This window comes from Microcebus murinus, chromosome 1 (assembly GCF_040939455.1).
Source record: "Microcebus murinus isolate Inina chromosome 1, M.murinus_Inina_mat1.0, whole genome shotgun sequence".
NCBI lineage: Eukaryota > Metazoa > Chordata > Mammalia > Primates > Cheirogaleidae > Microcebus > Microcebus murinus.
In genome coordinates, this window is record NC_134104.1 from 21,622,918 (window position 1) to 21,647,132 (window position 24,215).

The 24,215-nt window shown below is 31.4% G+C and overlaps 1 protein-coding gene across 2 annotated transcripts in view; it reads right to left on the reverse strand.

The window, feature by feature from the left end:
- NCAM2 (neural cell adhesion molecule 2) overlaps positions 1-24,215 on the reverse strand; it is a 503,392-nt gene that overhangs the window by 119,099 nt on the left and 360,078 nt on the right. For both annotated transcript variants that reach the window (XM_012735842.2, XM_012735843.2), the window contains exons 10-11: positions 13,029-13,216; positions 7,643-7,739 (exon numbers count right to left, since the gene is read on the reverse strand). In XM_012735842.2, the coding sequence (XP_012591296.1) occupies positions 7,643-7,739; positions 13,029-13,216 (285 nt within the window). The remainder of the gene's footprint in view (positions 1-7,642; positions 7,740-13,028; positions 13,217-24,215) is intronic.

Here is a 24,215-nt window from a genome sequence, read left to right on the forward strand (position 1 = left end):
AGCAGTTTCTGTAAAAAAAAAAAAAAAAAAAAGATATCAGATAAGCTACTAGATGGGAACAAAGTGGCCAAATCAAATGAAAATTTATATTATTTAATAGAAATATGGTGTCCAGAATAAGTAAGGCCATTATCCCATTTTCCTATGCTTTGTTCTATGACATGTAGATCAATGTATTATATCTAAAGAAACATTGACAGGAAAAGGAAAAGTGACCAATATGAACTATAATTTGTCCATAATAATAGCTACGTAATATTTGCTGAGTATTTGCCATGTGGATGGCACTCTCCAATCTTTCCAACATGTGCTAGGAGCTCATGTGGATGGCACTCTCCAATCTTTCCAACATGTGCTAGGAGCTTCAAATGCATTAACTTGCTTATTCATCACAACATTCTCATCAGCTAGATCTTAGAATGACTGCTATGACTGCCATGGGGCACTGCTCAAAAACCCTCATGGTGCTGAGTTTCTCATTATTAGGGGCTGAATGTGTTGCCTGATGACAGGTTACAGCCAACTCCCTCCCCTAAAATTGCCCAGGGGTAGATGACTTTATTAGATAAGGATATCAATTAATGAAGCAAAGGTGAGATCGCTGTATTAAAGACAAAGGTTTAATATAAAAAGTTTAAATATAACAACAATGAATTATGAAAGTAAAAATGTTGAATTAAATTATTTGATAATAAAATTTAAAAGTCAGAGTGAAGCTCTTTTAAGAGAAGAAATGTAATACATGTACAAATATATGGAATGGCTCATGAAATCAAGATCTTTTTGAAGTAGAAAACTATAAGGAAGAAATAGCACTATATAGTCACAATTTTATTTAGCTTTATGTGTCCTACAATTTTAATTTGCTCCAAGATAGGTATGTAAACCCCCAAAGAGAGGATACTTCCTAACTAGAAAGCAGTATCACCTAATTTTATAGTGAAGTCAAAAAATATAATATGTATATATATTTTTATAATGAAGTCATAAAATATATATGCCTCTCTCATGGCTACAGTTGATATTTTGATAAATGAAGCACATGTGTGAAATATCTCATATTTTCCATAAAGTTAAAGAAAAAAATCCTTTTTTTTCCAATTTTCAATAGAGAGGAAAGATAGATCAAAGAGAATTAACCTAATTCTTGCTCATAAAAATGAAGCCAGCATTTAATGGCAAGACCTTTTGCAGGTTTTGTTGTTGTTATTGTTGTTGTTGTTAATTTAAACCAAGCATATTTCATTATCTTTTATTTAAGAACATAATTTGAGAAATTAGCAATCATTGGTTCTTTGGAATTAGTTTTAAGAATGTAAAAAAAGAATTAAAAATAAAAGAACTTGAATCATTAAGATCACTTGTAGAAAACTGTATGACAAAAAAGAGATGCTCTCCTGAGGCTAACTCTTTACTTAAAAGAACCCTTTGATATAGCCAATGTTTAATGATACTCATTGTTTAACCCATAATAATAGTAGATAATAATAAAACATACTGTGTTTATATATATTGTTCTCTAATTTGTATATATATTGTTCTCTAATTTGTAAACCTATTTTCTTTCTGTAGAATAGGTATGAATAATAGCTCATGTACTTAATTGAGCTAAAAATTATTACAATGACTACTCATAATTCAGTTTGGCAAATTATTCCTGTCTTCTTAATATATTTTACCAAGCTTTTGTTCTCCACCAGAGACAATGGCAGAAGGGAGTGTGGGGCCTATCTGAAATATTCAGATAATAAATATCTGAAAAATCTGAAATATTCAGATAATAAATACATGTGGCTGGCATCTGTATATCTTATTTCTAAACCCTGTTATAATTACATTGTTACTAAATACAGATTGTTATCTCCATTGTTAAGGACAAAGTTATTATCATATTTATTAAGATATTTAATCAATCCAAGAATGGATTAATAAAATGTGGTATATGTATACCATGGAGTACTATTCAGCTCTAAGAAACAATGGTGATATAGCACATCTTATATTTTCCTGGTTAGAGCTGGAACCCATACTATTAAGTGAAGTTTCCCAAGAATGGAAAAACAAGCACCACATATACTCACCAGCAAATTGGTATTAACTGAACAGCACCTAAGTGGTCACATAGGTACTACAGTAATAGGGTATTGGGCAGGTGGGAGGGGGGAGGAGGGCGGGTATATACATATATAATGAGTGAGATGTGCACCATCTAGGGGATGGTCATGATGGAGACTCAGACTTGTGGGGGGAGGGGGGAAATGGGCATTTATTGAAACCTTAAAATCTGTACCCCCATAATAGGCTGAAATAAAAAAAATAAATAAATAAAAAAGTTATTTCTAAAATATTGCTGTATTTTAGGGAAAAATCATATAACTGTGTATTAGAGAATACTAACAATATGTGAACTATTATGTATTTAATAATATGCAATATGTTATCTTAAACAATTTTAATCCATCAATAGGGTCATGCTATATATATATATATATCATGCTATCTCATGCATAGCATGCTATATATGCACACAGAAAAGATGTGGATGATTATTATCAAGAATGCTACTTATTTTCTTGAGTTGTTTCACTTTTCTAAAGCTTCTCTATGTTATGCATATTTGTTTATTTGCCTGAGCTTTCTTCACTTTTTAGTTTTTCTTTTGAAATTGTTTCGTTTTTATAGAAAATTTGTAAAAACAGTACATAGAGGTATTTGTATCAGAAACATTTTATCTAAATCATTTAAGTTGTGATCATGACAAATCTAGTGTGTATTTGCTACTAACAAAACATAGTCTTACAAAAGCGCTACAAAACATTTGCATTGATTATCTATAGACCACTATCACAGTTTACCTGTCATTTTAATAATGTCTTTTATAGTAAGAAGATGCAGCTCAGAACCATGAATAGAATGTATTTGTCATGTCTCTACTATCTTTTAGTCTGGAGAATTTTCCTAAGCATCCCTTGGTTTTCATGGCTTTGACACTTTGAAGTTATTTTGTAGATGGCTCCTCAATTTGGAGTTGCTGTATGTTTTCTCATACTAGACTTTGATTATTCATTTTAGCAGAAATATCATAGTAGTCATTCCATGTTCTTCTCATTGACTCTGTTAGTACTGAAGTTTAATTTTCTATTACTAGTGATTTAACTTGGACTACCTGATTAATGTAGTATCTATTAATATTAGGGTTATCAACTGTAAACTTACTATTAGGTCATTAAATATGAAATATCCAATTTTGAATCAAAAGTGTAGTTTATTGTGCCTCAAACAAGAAGCAGTACAATTAATCTATGTATGCACCTAAAGTATCGACACAGTTTTGCCATCGTAACAATAGCTTGTTTATGCCAGCAACGAAAAAATCCTGGTGAGTGAGTGGCGATGAAATTGTGAAAGGTGTTTTTCCACAGCTTGTTGAGAATTGAATATTTTTCCTTGCAAGAAGTGTTCAAAATCTTGGAAGAAGTGGTAGTCAGTTGGTGCAAAGTCTGGTAAATATGGTCAATGACAGAGAGTTTCCAAGTCCAGCTGTTGTAGTTTGAGTAGCCTTGTTTGTGTGACATGTGGTCCAGCGTTGTCTTGCAAGAGTATTGATCTGTCTCTATTGACCAATCTCAGTTGCTTAATCACAAGCATCTTCATCATTTTGTCCAACTGGCTGAGGGCACACATCTACTGTAATCAATTGATGAGGTTTCATGAAACTGTAGTAGATAATACCAGCGCTGGACCTCCATACAGATACTGATAGCTTTTTCTGGATAAATATTTGGTTTTGGACTGTGTTTCAGCACTTCATCTTTATCCAACTATTGTGTCAAACTCTTGTAATTGTCAAAAAGAATCTTTTTTATCACATGTAACAATGTGGTATATAAATGGTTAACCTTTATGTCATGACATCAAAGAAAGGCAAACTTTGAGACTATTTCTCTTCTGACACTCATTTAATTCATGTGGAACCCATCTATCCAGGTTCTTTACCTTGCCCATCGGTTTGAAATGGTCCAGTACTGTTGGAATAGTAATATCAAACTGTGCTGCTGATTCACACACAGGTTGACATTTCTACTATAGTTTTCAGTTCATTATCCACCTTGTTCTCAGCTTGCCCACATGGCTCATTTTCAAGATTAAAATCACCAAAGTAAACTTCTCAAACCATCCACATTCTGTGCGTTCATTAGCCACATCCTTCCCAAATATTTTGTTGATATTTTGAGCTGTCTGTGCTGCATTGGTTCCACGACGGAACTCATATTCAAAAATAACATGAATTTTTTACTTAACCATGGTTTCCCAAAAATTGCTCGAAAAAAATTTGAAATATAATCACAAGCCAAACTATGTATTTGAGAGATGACAATGTACCTTCACAATAAAAATAAAACAAGAAGTGACAAAATGAAATGTTAGAGATATCAACTATCAAAGAGTACTTAAGAAAATTAGACATTTTATGTTTAATAACCTAATATAATCCTTTTATAATTAATTAGTAATCTGAGGATAAGTACATTAAGCCTATTTCTATTTATTATTTCCTCATCTAACTTTCAAGTACTTGCCTTAACAACCATTGTTGTTCCTTGACTGAATCCATGTATGCTTTGTTTTTCATTAAAATTGGCTATGGATTTTTTGACATGTTCTCATCTTTTTATTTTTTTTTAACTTCATTAATTTCTGACACCACAAGTTGTTGCAAGCTTATTTTATACTTTCTCTATCCCAGTTCTGGAATCAGCCATTTCTGTCAGGAGCCCTAGTAACATTCAGTCAAGAATGATATTTGGGAATCAAGATCTGGCTTCTAGGTGTGCTCATTGCTACTGGAGTGTTGTAAATCCCACGTCCTCTCAATCCATAGAGCTACCTCAGAAATTGTTTCCTAAATGGCATTTCCAAAAAAACTCCTTGTAGAAATGGCTGCTTACAGTCAGACACATACAAATGCACACACATACACATCTACACCCCTTTACATTGTTTTTCCTTTCTTTATCCACCTACATAAATGAAAAACATGGTTCATACAGATCCCACCAAATACCAAATCATTAGTATACAGGATCATTTTAGTTTTCGACCTTTCTCTAACTGTAACTCTCTTCTTCAAAAGTGAAACAACTTTTATAATACTTCTAATATGTACCAATTTTACCAATGTCATTGGAAAAATCGATCCTCCATCACTCTAAACTCTCTCCTACACCAACCCAGGTTATGTGGACCCTCCCCTTTCCTGATCAGACTCCAATATTCCTCTCTATGCTGCTGTTTTGTTTTTTGGCACATGGACACTTCTTTTTACCCTGCCTGGTTCCCAACACACCTCACTGGACCCAGAAGTACCCCCTCACTCCATTCACTCTGCTTAGTTTTTGACACTCAAAGCCAGGCTGTTGTTGTGCTCTACTCCACCCCAACAAAGAAGCCTACCTTGTCCAATTAAGTAGAACTAAATTATTGAAGAGAGAAAATGGAAGTAAAGAAGGAAGGAGGAAAGGGAAGAAAAAGAGAAAAAGGAAAAAAATATTTTTGAAATAAAATCCACTAGACAGGTAAATCTGTTTTATATTTTTCACTGAATATGTAACAACATTTTATGCTAAACTTTGGCTCTTAATGTTTTGCCCTTTGGAAGTAAGGTAATCTGTTACAGTGTAAAACATCATATGCCAAATGATCTTGACCTTTTACTAGGTCAAATAGGCCAATGAAATATTAAACTGTGATATTTACAAATATTTGGAACTTAAATTTATGTTTTTCTTACATTTCATTTAAAGTCAGATTATATGCTTAGTGTTTGGATTCTGTAGGAAAAATTAAATTTTCTATGATATATTAGTTTTAAAGGCTCTTATCAAGGATATCATATTTATAAATATTGATGTTTAAATACATGTTTCCCACCTAAGGGTCAGTGTCTAATTTATTTTCATATCTCTATTACAATTTAAATTGAGAACAGCTTTTCTCGAAACAAATTTTTAGCCTGGCATTGTATAAAACTCGAGCTATTAGAGAAATTGCAGCATTCAAAAAAAAAATTCCAAAACATTCTCTTATTTAAAATGAATAATTTCAATTTATATTATGGTTGGGCGGAGGGAAATGCACTAATTTTATCTTCATGAGAAGGGTAGTCATCTAATATATTTTCCAATGAAAAATGTAATATACAGTAAATATTGTGATATTCAAAGGTACACAAACATTAAATATTTCTGTGAATTTAATGGTATTATTTAAATATCATCAATATAATGTTCTCTTTTTCATATATTTTTTCCCAAGATTTTAAACTCTTGATCCTAAGTAAATTCTGATCATTTATCAAGTTTAACCTAATAGAAAACTATATAATTTATAAAAATAGCCATATATAATAGTGCAAAATTAATGTATGCACATATATTGATCATATATGCAGTTATTTATAAAAATTTCACACTAATTACAAGGAAGTTCACCTAATTTCCTAAGGCTCAAAATTAACCTTAGTAGTGAGTGCTTCTTGTCAGTACAGTTGATACTTCAATTTATTACTAATGAATATTGATGTATCTTGTTACATTTCATTTTATTAGAATTTAATTTGCTTATAAAATTGTTTCTTGATATTTCTAAATGTGAAAAGCCTACTTACCATGATTTCCATTAAAAATAAATTCCTAATGACTTCATGGTAGACAATAAATATTAGTTTATTTTCTTCCTTCTTTCATCATTTCTCTCTTTTCCCTTCTGTCTTAGCTCTCTCTTACTTTGAATTTTTCTCTCTGTCTTCTAGCCTCAATTCCTTCTACACACTATCTTGTCTCCTTTCTTCCTCAGTGTAGTAAAACTTAAATTGAAGAAGAACAGCTTTTCTAGTTTATGTAATAATTTGAGTATTTTGAGCTTAATAAAAAAATTTCCCCATGTGGCCTTTACAACTGATGACATTATGCCTGAAAATATATTTATATAATAAAATGAACATCTTTCATAACTTAATATACAATTACACTTACATATAAGATCTCTATTACAAATGTTTTAAAATTTCTTCACAGAAGCTGTTTATTCTATTAAAACATAGCATTCAGTAATTTTATGATATTTCCTTATCTAGTCCTAAAGGACTGTTAATCACATTTTTCCATCTGAGCTATACAAACTATTTTTAAAAGAGTATTTTCAGATTCTAATCAATCTTGTAAAACAATGGCAAATTTCATATATATACATATATAAAACTAAATATATGGATGGGTTTCTGGTTAAAATGATTTTTTTTTTTTTGCTTTCCATGTTATTTCTACATCTTTAAACTTTAAAGCAAAATTACAGTGTTTTTATTTGAATGAAATGAAACATTTTCAAACAAAAGAAATCAGGGTTTAAAATCAGTCTTGATCAGCAAACACATTCTAAGTCTTCACTATATGTTAGATACAACTGTTATAATTTTTAAGGCACTGATTCATTCTTTTAAATAATAACCTGTATCATGACTCATAAAAATGCAAAAGATATTATTTGCTAACATTTAAAAATAAATGATACAATATTACCAATTTAAAATTTTATTTGCTTACAGAAATATTTTATATCTCAAAAATTATTTTTCTACACTTACCAGCCAAAGCAAGAATATATTCTTGAAATCTTGTTCCTATGCGGTTAGTGGCTGTGCAATTATATCGTCCAAAATCATTGTCAGATGTAGGTGCAATCTAAAATAATCATAATAATAAAAGTTACATTTCTAAAGCATCACAGAAGTTTTAAAATAAACTATAATAAGCCTACCACTTGCACACATGTTCAATTATTTACCCCACAACTCCTTGCCATAACTGTTTTATTTTCTTTACAAGCAAGCATTATAAAATAACATAAATCATTTAAAGATGTATCTACAAAGTGATACTATCCATAGGACTAGATGGATCATAGTGTATTTATTAATTGATTAAGTGGACAAATGCCACCATTTTGATGTATCTGTTGAATAGGAAAACCATTATATCCTCCTATACATTAAGTTCAGAAAGTAGCATACGCTTGAAAATAATGTATAGCAATCGATGCAGGTGTAAACTTGAAAAACGAAGGCTCGTTCCAAAAACATTGTTACCTCTGTTTTTTCTCTTTTGCTTCAGACCAGGCAGATTTAAATTTTAAGAAAGGCTCAAAATATTTGAAGTTTTCTCCCTTTCTTAAGTTTACTGAACATAAAATGCTAATGAAGGATGAGAAATTCTTAAAAGCAAAATCTTTCCAGGAAGGTATTCTGCAAGAAAATATTACCCTTGTGCAATAATCCCTGTAGACAGGTACTTTTTCTTGATATCTAATAACGGTATCTTGCCTCAATTTCCATTCAATTCCTATCATTCTCTTTCAGTTTAGGCGGAACATAACTGACCTTAATCATTACACATTTGAAATCCATAATTAAGTTAACCTTAGGGGATTCTATTGGTGAACACTGGGACCAACCTAGTAATTCTAATGTCCAGAAATCTGATCTAAAGTATCAATTTAGAAAAGAAATTTGATGATAGTAACAGATATAATTTTCAATCCCAGTAACTATTATTAAGAGAGAATATGCTCTTAACAAGAGTTGCTGTTAATTTCTACTCTATCCCAAAAGAGGGAAAAATGATTTTGTGGTAATAGGAGGCTATTAACTAAAAGTGCAATTTTGAGGTCCATTGAAGATGATAATTCTTAAATGGCACAAAAAAGCTGTGTCATTCATTTTCTAGTCAGCTGTCCATTTAGGAAAAAATCATACAATTAAAGTTTAGAAGTTTTAACAGCTCATATATGAGTACTTATAAGTGATTAAAATATTAACATTTATTATATGTGCAGCTTTTAATAAACAAGGCTAATTTAGCTCTAAAATAATTTTACTAATGAGAAAGATCTAACAATACATTTCCTATTCTACAGGCATATGCAAAAGTTATCTGTATATTCAACAAAGAAGAATGTGTTTTCTGAATCAATACAATATAAAGACAGGATAGCCACAAGAAAGAACTGTGGCTATTGCACAGATCCTTAAAATTAATAATTTAAATACAGCCATTTTCCTTGGAACAATTTTAAAAAGGCTCAATTCTTTTCTTTTCTTTTCTCTTTTCTTCTCTCTCTCTCTCTCTCTCTCTCTCTCTCTCTCTCTCTCTCTCTCTTTCTTTCCTTTCTTTTTTATTACCTGACTTGGAGTGCAGTGGCATCATCATAGTTAACTGCAACCTCAAACTCCTGGCCCAAGTGATCCTTCTACCTTAGCCTCCCAGGAATCTGGCACTATATATGGCAGACATATGCCACCATGCCTGGCCAATTGTATGTGGGGTTTTTGTTTGTTTGTTTTTTCAGAGATGAGATCTCTCCAAAATGGTCAAAATATCACCATTATCAGGAATTTGGGAAAAGTTGGTTCTACCTCTCATGGATGACCACAAGGGGTTCAAGACTTCAGTAGAGAAAGTAACTGCATATATGGGGAAAAAATTGGGAAAACTGGAATTAAAAGTGGAGCCCTTGGCCGGGCGCAGTGGCTCACGCCTGTAATCCTACCTCTCTGGGAGGCTGAGGCGGGAGGATCACTCGAGGTCAGGAGTTCGAAACCAGCCTGAGCAAGAGCGAGACCCCGTCTCTACTAAAAATAGAAAGAAATGAATTGGCCAACTAACATATATAGAAAAAATTAGCTGGGCGTGGTGGCGCATGCCTGTAGTCCCAGCTACTCAGGAGGCTGAGGCAGGAGGATCGCTTGAGCCCAGGAGATTGAGGTTGCTGTGAGCTAGGCTGATGCCATGGCACTCACTCTAGCCTGGACAACAGAGTGAGACTCTGTCTCAAAAAAAAAAAAAAAAAAAAAAAAGTGGAGCCCGAAGTTGTGAATGAATTGCTGCAATCTCCTGTGGCAACTTTAACAAATGAGGAGTTGCTTTTCAAGGATGAGTAAAGAAAGTGGTTTCTTCAGAAGGAATCTGCTCCTGATCAAGATGATGTGGACAATGTTAAAATGACAAGAGAGTTAGAATATAACATAAACTTAGCTGATAAAGCAGTGGCAGTCTCAGAGGATTGGCTCTCATCTTAAAAGATGTTCTATTGTGTGTGAAATGCTATCAAACAGCATTATATAAGACAAGAAAATATTTTGTGGGAAAAAAGTTAATTTATACAGCAGACTTCATATTTATCTTACTATAAAAAATTGTCACAGCCACTCCAACTTTCAGTTACCACCATTGTGGTCAGTCCGCCACCTACATCATCCACACCACGGCAAGACCCTCCACCAGCAACAAGGTTATAACTTGCTAAAGGCTCATATGATTGTTAGTATCTTTTAGTAATGAAGTATTCTTTTTTTTTTTTTTGAAGATTGGGGTCTCACTATGTTGCCCAGGTTGGTTTTGAACTCTTGGCCTTAAGCGATTCTCTCAACATCCCAACATCCCAAATTGCTGAAATTACAGGTGTAAGCCACCAAATATAAAGTAGTTTTTAGTTAAGGGATATACATTGCTTTTTTTAGATATAATGCTACCGCATTCTTAACAGGCTACAATATGGTGTAAATATAACTTTTATAAGCACTAGCAAACAACAAAAAATTGTGACATGCTTTATTACATTACTTGCTTTATTTGAAGTAGTCTAGAATAGAACTTGCAATATCCCCAAGGTATGCCTCTATCTAATGAAAATAAATTTAATTTATTTTATGACTCTAAGCTTTGATAAAATATAATCCATTGAAAATAAATTTATTTTATGATTTTAAGCTTTCACAGAATATAATGGATCAACAAACACAGTTGTGAACATCTAAATATAAGCTGAGACTACAGTGTTAATAAAGACACTTGCTAGTGTTTCAATCAAAAACTTGATTTCTTCTTTCTACGACTTCCATGATAAGAAAAATAATTGATGTAATAGTTAGCATCCTTAGAAATCTATTATTGACCAATTTGTTAAGTGCAAATTTGATTTATTATATATTTTATTATATCTTCCTTAAGTGTTAGCACTTATGTGACTATTACAATTATTAAATAAAAATACTTTCTTATTCCAAGAAACTATGTATGCTACTAATTAAATATTAGTAATGCTTATTGTTGTGTTTTCTTTTCTGTTATTGTTGTTTTGCTATACTTTGTTTTCAAGTTGTAATAGTTATACATCAATATTCTTTATTCAGGATTTAAATTTAATTTGTGCAAAACAGTCTGCACATAAAACATGTATGTTCAAAGTCAAAGCTTTAACCAGCATATCCCTTAGCTCTGTGCAAAGTAAACAAAAAATGTTTATTTTTCACTTTGGAGTACAAAGGAATGCCATTTAAGCAGAAGTTTAAATAGCATGAAATATTTATATAATTAAAGTATATAAAGGTTGTGTCTATAAAATGTCCCTTAACATTAACTACGAAGAATTATGAGTTGTCCCCAAAACTAAAAAATGTCAACATGAAGTAAAGCAGATATTACTCCATCATTTAAACATAAACTTAAATTTACCTGTTTCGGACTGAACTATGTCCAATCCTCACCCCTGTCAAATTGATATATCGAAACTATAACTCTCAGTGTGAATGTATTTGGAGATGGGATCTTTAAGGAGGTAATTAAGTTTAAATGAGGCCATAAGACTGAGGCCTAAACCAGTAGGCCTGGTGTCCTTATAAGAAAAGGAATAGATGCCAGATTAGGTGCCAGAACTCTGTCTCTCTTTCTCTCTCTCTCTGTGCACAGGAAAGGGCATGCGAGAACACAGTAGGAAGGTGGCCATCCACAAGTTAAAAAAAGTCCTCTCAAGAAACCAACCCCATGGGCACCTTGATCTTCGACTTCCAGCCTCCACAACTGAGAAAATATATTTCTGTGATTTAAGCAATCCAGTCTATGGTATTATATTGTGGTACTCAAGGAGAATACAGTAGTACCCCAACTGAAGTTAAATCTAACCTCATCTTTTAAACTAAGGTAAATCCAAAAATTTAGTTTAAAACTGCCCAATTTTTTGGTGAAATTGGCATCCCTGTCAATTCACGAGTAGCTAGTTCTAATATGATTTCAAAGAAACTTATTTAAATCGAAATACATTTAGACAAAGTGTCTTAATTACCAAATAGTTAGTTACCCAAACATGTGGAAATCTGATGGCTAAATTCTTTTATTGTACAAACCTTTTTCTAAGTCTAATAGTCATTAATGAGGACACCCTAAGTTAATGCAGTATAAGCATCGGATGTTACTCTAAAACATGCATTTCTTTTAGTTCATATACACTGAATTAGTGAATAAAAATATAGGAGCTTTTTAGCTAAATAAGGTGGTGCTGATTTCCAGTTATTCTACCAACATTGTAAGTTAAAAGGACTCCTGATCATTTCCATAAATGTGTATAAACTTTTGAAATTGATAAACACACAATCTGCAATTAATAAATAAAGGCATTTTATTCGAACAATATTTACAGGCCAGTCACTTGGCAGTATAAGAACAATTACATATAATCTTAATTTTAAAAATAAGATAAAATGAGGCACTGAACAAGTAAATTTGGTTTATTTAGGAACCTGAATGCAGTGGAATTGTAAATATGTAGCCAGCAGATAGGATTTAAGTATACCAGTCTGAGGATAACAAAGTTACACTGAAGTTGAATTATTGGTGCTCCATAACTGCCAAACTATTAATATTTTTTCCCTATTTGTTTCCTGATATAATTGTTTTTCTTTCTAAAAGTAAATTCAAGAAAAATAATGGTTTGGGCTAAATACCTATATTTCTATTTAAGTAAACACTAGGACAAATCAATGGGTCATAATCCAATTGACCTTTAAGTAAATAAACTTTATATATTTAAATATATATATATTTAAATATATATTTGTATATGAAGACATTTAAATATATCTAAAATGGTAGATAATTGCTAAAATAATACAATTTATTGATGTATACATGCATACTTACCTCTAATATCATCTTTTTTCCTATACTGTATGTCTTTAAATTGGTGGTGTTTTTAGCAGGTAAGACTAATTTTTCTTTTCTCCAGTGGATTGATGCTGGTGGGTTTGATTTCACATCACAACTTATATTGATAGGATTTCCTTCCCAAGAGTAATAAATTGTTTGGTTTGATGTAAACTTGGGAGCATCTAAAAAACAATATAATAAAACATATAGATAGCTTTTTAAAGTTAAATAATCATTTAGATTTAATTAGCATAAATATTAGTAATTTTTACTTGACAATAAAAATAAGCGATACCATTCTAATTTCACATACAGGTAGGCCCCGAGTTACAGACAAGATATATTCCTGAGAACGGCTTTAGGTCAAAACTGTATATAACTCAGATCCTTGATGAACAGCCCATATATGATAATAATAATAATACTATAAAGGTTCATATGTGGTAATAATAATACACTGTAATACTGTAATAATAATACTCCATATTGTAATAAGTTACAGAAGCTATTGTGTTCTTTCTTTTAATTCAAACAAAAAGAACATAAAATCATACAAGAATTCACATTTTATGACTGTATGAAAACATCACATGTACCCTGTAAAGATATACAACCATTATATACACATAATAATAAAAAATTAAAAAAAATTAAAGTTTAGCTGGGAGATAGGAGTAATTTCAAAAAAGAATATTAAATGTTAACACTCATCTAATGTTGTGTCAACCCTAGGCTAATAGGAATGTTACGCTTATTATGATGTTCTAACCAAATCAATAATAGCCTTTCCATTTCAATAATTCATCCACTACTCTGCTTAGTAATAATTGATGCCTTCAGTGGAGCGCTGCCTTTCACATGTACTATAATTCTCACTTTATCCTTTATAACTGTTCTGAGAGTGGAGTGACTGAAGCCTAATGCTTTCCCAGTGAATGATGGCATCTGCCCTCTCTCTAAATGCTTAATTATTTGTACTTTCATTTCCATCCTAATCACCTTTCTCTTCACTGCGGGCTCACCTGGACTTGCAGTGGACTTTCATTTTGGAAGCAAGATCAGAAGAGTCAACACAAACTCACAAAATTGGATGAAAAAGTTAAAACAAAAGTGCTGCTGCACCTAAGCAACAGCATAAATAATGAGACTAGCCACTGGCATAAGATGCTGCACCAACAAAGCGCTTATGCCATGCAGGTTTGTTTATGTGCACGGAAAAGACTAGTTCCCGAATTATTAATCTAATTATTTAATTATAAATTATTTTATGTGGAGCCTTGTTCATAAGTACGAACACCATTAAGTTGGATCGTCCATAATTCAGGGACTGCCTGTATTTCATATATGGCATCAGAACTCATACAAGTATGCTATTTGAATATTTCTTAACATGATTATAATATTATTAATACAAAAACATTCATATCTAGCCAACTATTAAAATATGAAACAAAAGCCAGAGTTTAGTTTGTTCTTAATCTGACAAAAGTTTCTATCAATTTAATTAATGGCTGTCTACATCTCTAGAAATTGTTTCTGGAACAAGCTATATTATAAAGTAAGAGTTTAGTATAAAATCTAGTTAAATCAATGGTTCTTATGTCACTTAAATCTAGCTAGGCATAATAATTTCTTCTATTAAATATATATGTGTGTATATATATATACGCATATATGTATATATACATATATGCGTATATATATATATATATATATATATATGTAAATAGGGTCTGGCTCTCTCACCTAGGCTCAAGTGCAGTGGCACAATCATAGTTTGCCACAGCCTAACACTCCTGGACTCAAGTGATCCTCTTACCAAGTAGCTGGCAGGCATTACCATACCTGGCTAATTTTTTTATTTTCCTAGAGACAGGTTCTTGCTGTGTTTCTCTGGCTGGTCTCAAACCCCTAGCCTCATGACATCCTGCCTACCAAAGTGCTGGGATTACTGGTGTGAGTTCACTGAATCTGGCTTCTTCTGTAAAATATTTTGAGAAGCATGCATGAAATCTAAGTGGAAATGGCAACATCACAACCAAACACCAATTTTTTTTCCTAAGGTATCTACATTTCCAATTTTTATTAAACCAGAGTTGTTCTAAATTCATAAAAAAACAATTAATTTGAATATTAACAAGTCCCCATTCCTATGATTCCATGCCAAATTTCCGGTCTCTACACCAGAACTCTCTAATAATAGCTGAGAGAAAACAGACAATATATTATATCATTTTATTTTTAATAAACCTAATTTTAAAGAAACATGTTGTTTTTACTCTTGCTCTACTCCAGAACTAGAACCTATAGAAAAATGCCAAATATTATAACCTCTTTGAACATTAATTTCCTGATTGCATGATTATTTGAGAGGATTGTTTTTTATTTTTACATAAAAACATGATTTTCAATTAAGTTGTATTATATACAACAATTAAGTTGCTGGTATTTACACTGATTATTATTGTTAGTAATATTAACTACTTAAACATAATATCGTTTCATAAATTATCAATTTCCATTGTCTGTTTTAAACATTTTATTACTCATAATGGCTAAAATAATCTATATAAAATTTTGTTATAGCTACTAATTACATATCAGATATGTAGTATAAAATTATAATCTATAGTCAAATTACAGAAGCAATAATTTTAAAAATCTCTGTCCCATTTTTAACATATAGTTTTAATGTCATAAAGCTGAAATGTTTATTGACTTCTTTCTACATGACAATAAATTTATACACCTATTCCATTTGATATTTTTAATAATTTCATAAGGAAAGTATAATCCATATTTTATCGATGAAGGATTGGGGGTTAGAGATGTCAATCTAATTTCAGTACTAATTTACTAATTTTAAGGGCTGGAAGTTGAATCCAAGGCTATTTTAACCAACATTCATTATATTCCCAATCAAACCCAGAAATAAAATTATAATATTCAATGCTAGCAACATTTTGGTAATGTGAACCCTATCATACATTATTGAGTAGCATATAATTGGAACTATTTCTCAAGAAGATAAAGAGCCTTAGAAAGCTTTATAATCTTGATTCTGCAATCCAATCCAGTTTTAGGTATCTTTCCAGAGAAAATAATTAGAAATATTATAAAGGTTTATAGAAAGGACTTTTAATGCATTATTATTTTCATAACAAAAATTCACAACAACTTAATGCTGTACAGAAGAGTATTTACTCAATAAAATAGTGGTATAGCTTTATACTTAGGTGTGCTAAATATTACACAGACATATTTGCCCATATATTTTGTTTTTTGGCAACTTTGCATGTGCCATCAACAAGCTGCCTTTAGAACTAAGCTCCACACTTCCTAAACACAGCCTTTCCACGCCTTTCGATTCTGGGTGAGTCTCCCTACTTCATGCACCCACAGCATTCATGTTCTCTGTCATGATAATCACCAGGCATTGGAAGAATTGATTTATTTCTTCCCCAAAGGATCTGCATTTGTGGGTTAGAATGTGTCTCAGTCATAAGTATTTACCTGATAGCTTACATAGTGTTCTCAAAACTCAAAAACTGCACATCAAATGGACTGAAAGTTAAACAATGACTTAAATTTAATTGAGCAGTTCAACCAAATTGAAAGGAAGATATGTCCAAGAGAGAAAACAAAAACCAAAAAGCTTCAAGTAAGAGAAGTGAAGAATCTAAGAACACATAACTACTTCAAAGAACAACTATATGAGAAGCCAAGCTTCTTGATATTCACAGTCAAAAGCTAAGCTTATATATATACACACAATATATTATTACTGTTAAATATATAAAATGTAATTTCCTTAGCATTATGCTATTTATAGAAAGGTTTATAGATAGTATAATTACAAAGAAATATAGCCCAATATGAAAATCATACATGCTAATGAAACTATTAGCAGCTGACTCACAGTCATACTCTGTCCACAATGTGATATCTATATGTATGTGTATTATATTATTATAATTTAACTATAAACTTATGGTAAGATTTGGTTTTCCTATAAAAGAAAGCAATTGCAACTAATTGCTTACTTGATGATCTCAGTGGGAACTAAATTCAGAATTACTGATGTTGAATGTAATATGTGCTACAGGCAATACATGCTATACTAAAAGCCACATTAAAAATACATATTTGTGGTGTGAGGCAACAAAATATTGATAATTCTTGTCTACAATAAAACAAGAACTAAATTTCTGTCCAATAGCAAATATCAAAACAGTAGCAAGGCAGCAATAGTTACGGATACAAGGTTAGCATATTAATGAAATTAAAGAATTGGTATTGGGTCAATGTGGGATAAAGGATGTGACTGGCACAACAACATGTGAAAAGGGTAAAAATCGTAGCAATATTTCATGTTGGTATACCAAACTTTGTAATTTTCAGAAAATAAGAAGGGCTTTTACATCATGAAAGGCTTCAAATGCTGTACAAAGGAAATATATTTTGCTTTTTAAAAGAAAAACAGAAAAGAATGAGAAGAGAAGAATATGACATGAGCAAATCTAGAAATATCAGCAATTGCTGACATATATATATCACATATATATCTCATATATATCAGATATGTATGAAAACTTTCACCATGAAATTATTAATATTATTTTCTATAAATTTTGCACATTTGACATATTAGAGTTAAATAATAATCTATAAGTTTATTTAAAATTGTGAACTGACAGATAAGTTAACCAGTTGTTTCAATGGACATGCTTGAAGTTCTGACTCCGGTGGGGCAAAGGCAATATATGTAACCTAAACATTTGTACCCCTGTAATATGCTGAAATAAAAAAAATAAAAGAAAGTCAAAGACGATCCTGTAAATTCCAGTTTGAGAATTTTAAAATACCATTATGAATTAATACAAAATGTTTAAAAGTATTAAAAATGTATTTGCTTATTTTTTTGCCTAGAATTTGTTCCCTATATTCTATGCATAGAGAAAATTAATTCCTAATTACATAAAATAAAGCATTATGGAAATATTTCTTGTCTTTCCCCAAATTCTATTAAAGTCAAAATTAATATATTATTATAATTACAATTCTAATACTAATTATAAGGAACAGAAATAAGTTTATTGGAAGAACTGGAAGAACAAATTTTTCTGAGTAAAGTAGAAAAGAAAAATCAGAGAAATCTGAACAGTGACAAGATATAAATATATCATTCACTGGGTGTGGAGGGAGAGATAGCCCTTCAGAAAGCCTCTGGTGCCAGTGAAAACCAGGAAAGTGACAAAGACTCCGTCCTTGACTAAATTTTAGTCAGGATCCTCTAATCCCATTTATCAATTAGACCATGGTCCTGGCCCTACCCCTGGCTTGCCATTAGCAAGGAATCCTGTTAAATTAGTTTAGTGAGAATTCCCTCATCTCAATTTCTGATCACCCTTGATATATGACCAAGTTATTCATTCCCCACCATTGTGGTCTAAGTCTTTGGCCCACCATTAGCAAGAATCTGTTAGGCCAGTTTATCAAGAATGCCACCAAATTTGAAATGTATCAAGTTCCTTTTAGTAATTTTTAGAAGTCTAATGACCCCCTCACTCTATTTGTTGGCTATAAATCCCCACTTGTACTTGAAGTTTAATTCAATCTCTCTCCTCTTTTACAACAGTCTTGACCACTATTGCAGTGGTCTTGAATAAAGTCTTCCTTACAATTTTAACAATTATAAGTATCATTTCTCTTTGACAAAAGAAGGTAGTTCCAAGAAGGGTGATTAAAAGGAAAACATGTTTCCCTTTCTTAAAGAGAGAAAGACAGAGACACGTCTGAAGCAAATACATCACTGATAAGAATTGTTGAATTTTTTTCTGTAAATTTTGCATATTTGAAATATTAGAGTTAAGTAATTATCTAGAAGTTTATTTAAAATTGTGAACTGACAGATAAGTTAACCAATTGTTTCAATATCAGAAAATCAAAGATAATCCTCTACATTCCAGTTTGGGAACTGTAAATACCTTCCATTTTGAATTAATAAGAAATGTTTAATAGCGTTGAAAATGTATTTGCTTATTGTTTATAGACAGTATCTGAATTTCAAAGGTGAATTTCAAAATTGCACTCTAGCCCTCTTGTGATTAAGAAATTATCAACAACTTTTACCTTTGATATAGTAAGGACATTGTAGCATCATTCACAATAGTCAAATGGACTCAAACTAAGTGCACATCAGTAGATGACTGGATACAAATAATGGAGTATATACTCAATAGAATACTAGTCAACCTTAAAAAAGAGAAGGAAATTCTGTCATTCATGACAACATGGCTGGACCTGGAGGCATTAGGTTAAGTAAAATAAGCCAAGCACAAAAAATATCATTTGATCTAACTTACATATGGAATCTAAAACATTCAAGCTCATAGAAAAAGAGAGTAGATTGGTGGTTATCAGAGACCATGGTGGTAGGAGAGACGGGGACATGCTGGTCAAAGGGTATAAAGTTTTCTTTAGAAAAGAGGGGGGAAATTGAGATATATTGCATACTATGGTCATTATATTTAATAATAATATATTACATGATTCAAAATTGCTGAGAGTAAATTTCAAATGTTCTCACTATAAAAAAAATTATAAGTATGTGAGATGATGGGTATGTTAAATAGCTTGACATAAGCATTCCACATTGTACATTTAAATCAAAACATCACATTGTGACTTGCAAATATATATAAGTAACTAAAAGTAATCTGGAGTTGGGCACACATGCACACATGCAAAACATAGTGGACAAATAAAACAGAAAATTTGTAGTTGTTGCTTAAAAGCAAAGTATTGAATTGAAAATAGCATTGACCTTGCCATTGGATTTGAGTGCCAACTCTGCCAAGTAGCAAGGACATGACCATGAGTTTGTGTTTATTAGTTTGGGATTTTTTTTCTTTTTCTTTTTTCTTTAAAGAATTAAAAATTTCCTTAAATTCTGGGAGTCCTTTCACATGGCCTTGGGACAAATTTTAAAGACATACATGAATATCATTTTCACTATATATAAAGAGGCATTGGACTATCTAAAATGTGATGTTTGCTTTTTGTAAGAATTAAATAAACTTCTCAGGGTAATGTTAATTATTTCATGTTTTTAAAAGTTTCTAGCGTACTTTACTACATAAACATACATACATTACAATGTAAATATATGTATTATAATTAAAATAAAAATAATTATTTGATAAATATTATTTCAGTAAGTTCATTTCCTTAAAAACAGAGACTATGTGAGGGAAAATAATGTAATCGTCCTTGATGGTAAAACTATTGACTATCTTTAGTCTCCCAAATGTTCTATTTAATGACTACATAATTAATAAAAAATGTATGCATTACTGCATAGATTGTAAGAAGGGGAAGATTGCAAACAGAGAGTAGTATGACTATAGACTTTAAAAAACAAGGAACTGTGCTCTCTAGCTATTATCACACTGAAATGATCCCTAAAGAGAAATTATTTAGATTTAATTAAATGGCAGCTGTACAGGCAGAAGGCTGAGCAAGAACATTTAATCAATTCTTATATCCATGACCTTGACTGAATCTCTGAATTAAAGTTACCAGCATCACGAGAAACAGTGACCAGTGCCAGGATCCGAATCTGTCACCTTCCTCAAAGTTTCATTCAGGATAAGATTATTCAGTGCCAGGAGACACAAAGAAACTTTTAAGTCTACTTTAGACTTTGTGCCAAGTTACACATGTTGTAATAAATGATAAATCTCCCCCCTCTTTTCTTTTTATTTTTTTTCTTTTTTTTTTTGCCTAATTATTGCTGAGACTAGAGCTGAAGTTGAAGCCAGTACTCATCACTGCATTCTGCTACTATGTGAGATTTTTTTTTTTTTTTTTTTTTTTTTTTTTTTTTTTTTTTTTTTTTTTGGGGTCATCCTTTAGCTTGTATATGTGAGATTTTTTGACTTGATTACTTGCATAATGCAAGCTTTCCACTTTCTATTGTCATTCCTGCTTAGGCTCTGAAATCTCTTTTCTGAACTTCATTTATTGTGGTTGGTACCTGTGACCTAAGTAAAGTCTTATTTCTTGCTGAGTCCTGGCCTGGATTCCTGAATTCTGCCGGTGCATGAGCAGGCTGAAGCTGATAACAAAGCCTAACACAGGCTCTGGGAACTGAAATATAAAAATCTTTGACCTGAATTTCCACTAGGTCATGAATATTAGAATAAGAACTCACTGTACAAACTCACTATACACTATGTGTTTTATGAATCAAATCTAAAAGACATCATTAGGGAAATATTTACAATCAATGAAAAAATATTTAAGTCTTTTAAAATCATCTTGTTAATAATCATAGGTATTGTCCTTATAAAACAGTATTGGATTGTAGCAAATCTGGCTTATACTCTTGTCAAAGCATTTAAATACTACAGTGAGTTCCTTTCTTCTCTCAGCCATCATATTCTATGGTATAAAATTTTCAACTTTTTTCTTTAATATTAGATTTTAAGAACTAAAAATAATGACAATAGCAATCTTAATGTGGAATAGGGTATTTGATTTTAAGAGCTTTGCCATTCATTTCTCACCATGACTGTACATTTTGATATATTTCAATTTATTGTAGTGGTGTGTGTTCTATATCCCTAATTAATAATTTCCATGAGAGCAAGAACAATGTTCTGCACCTGAATATATTCTTGACACTCAATAGATACTCAGTAAATAATAGTAAAATTGGTGAATGAAAACCCTGATAAGTATGTATTCTAGATATCATTACTTCATTTAAAAAGAATGAAAATAATCAAATTTGTTTGCTATTTCTAAACACAAAATTTTGGATTCCAATCCACTGTGATTTCCATTGTAATATACCGTCTTTCTTAGACTTTTATTGTTATTTTGTAAGGAAGTTAGTCCCTTATTAGCTAAGAATTAACTGAACACTTTAAAAAAATATCTTAAGCACCTTGACTCTTTTTTTCAGCTATTTGAATTTTCTCATTTGATTTAAACTGAGGGAAACTACCAAGGGAGTAAAAACTAATATATCCTTTGGCACATTTAGACGATAATTCAATTAATGATTTCATAGATCTAGTTCTACTGTATGTTCAGTCATATGCAGAATCAGCTATGGCAATTAAATGGATTCAGACCATGTACCAGGGGAATTCTAACGGCTATGTGGAATATAAAATTAGATGTGTGCTTATTGCCAATTAACCATAACACTGAATGTGCAGTTTTTGTACTAAATTTGAATCTCAGCATACCTTATGAACTTTGAGTTATAAGTATAATTAATATTAAGGGATGCCTTTATGTGACTTCTTGGCACACACTGGGTTTCTCTCTAACTTGACTATTTTAATGATACTGGCCATATGAAAAATTAGATAACTAATGTGAATTATTCATTTTTCTAGTATTATTTTTTCCTTGTTTGGATATCTCTAATTCCTCAAATCATACATAAAATACTAACAAACATACTATACTTGTACTGTGAATGGCTACTTTGTTCCTTTATTGTGACTTTATATAATCAAATTTTCCATACAGAACTAGATTATTTTTAAATTATTTAAAATTATTAAGCATAATTTCAGATGTATTATTAGGCACAATTTCACATATATAACAAATTATTTAATGGAGCACATTCATAAAAATTTTTGAATTATCAAAAAAGAATGTTTGGGATATAGATATATCAGTGTTAAAATTGTTTTATACATAACAATAATGCCTATTTTTTCAGAATTTGATGTTTAAAATAAATGGACATATTCAAATACAATTATAATCTTGATTTAGTAATGGAACTGGAGGAAATTGCTGTAAGTGAAATAACATGTGAGGTAATGAGAGTGGAAACCCTAAGATGGGATTAATGCCCTTATAAAAAGAGCAAGTGACTTGAGATCTCTATGTGTATGTTCATGCAGCAATAAGTGAAAGACAATTACTGTATGTTCTCATTCAGATTTGGGAACTAAAAAAATTGATATCCTGGAGGTAGAAAGTGGAATGATGCTTACCAGAGGTTGGAAAGAGTAGTAGTGGAGGAATGAAAAGAGGATTGGTTAGTGGGTACAAAAATACAGTTAGATGTAAGGGTTAAGATCTACTGCTTGGTAGCACAATAGGACACACCTCTAGTTAACAATTATTTTTCATATATTTCAAAATAGCTAGAAGAGAAGACTTGGAAAGTTCCCCAAACAAGGAAATGATAAATGAGGTGACGGATATCCCAATTACCCAGCTTAGTCATTACACATTATATGATTATATCAAAATATCACATGTATCCCATAAATATGCACAACTATTATATATCCATAAAATTTTTAAATAAAAAATAAATTTAATAAACATTATTGAGATATGTTCCATGTTTTCTTATTTTTCTTTTGTTGTTTTTTCTTTTTTTGGCAATCTCCAAGCCTGCTATCAGCTTCACACTTAAATGTATCTCACATTAGGCACTAGATTTGTATTAAGAAAAATTCTTCTGCATTTAGATTTCATATAACATATGGCTAAATAAGTACATTCACATACTCAAGTTGTTTCAAATATACTTAAAAATATTTGAATAACCAAATTGAGTACTATATTTTAAATTTAAATTAATTAAAGTAAAACAAAATTAAAATTTAATTTCCTCAGTTGCACTAGTCACATTTTAGGTGTTCCATAGCCACATGTAACAAGTGGCTGCCATGTTGGACAGCACATCTCTATAACACTAGCCACTCGCTAGCTTCATGGCCTCACCTTCTGTTCCTGTCTCTCTCTCGCCCACTCAGCTTCAGCAACATGGACCTCTGTGCTGTTCCTTGAATTCACCAGAACTGCTCTTGCTTGAAGAATTTGTACTTTATGTTCTTTCCCTGGAATATTCTTACCCCACATTTGCAGTGGGTCCTTCTCTTACCACTATATCTAAAATGTCACCTGCAGCATTTACTTCTAAAATAGCTTAAATTATTCAGCCAGCATTCACTCGAAAGACCTCCCAATATGAGTATGTTACCCTGATGGATTGATGTTTAGCTTAGCCATCTGCCTTTTCTGCATACAACATGAACAAACACTTACACTTTGCTTTCATTATCAAGCTTGTTTTTTTGGTGCTTCTGCTATCAACCAAGAGATGGCTTCCTTTCTATATTTCTTGTCTCTTCA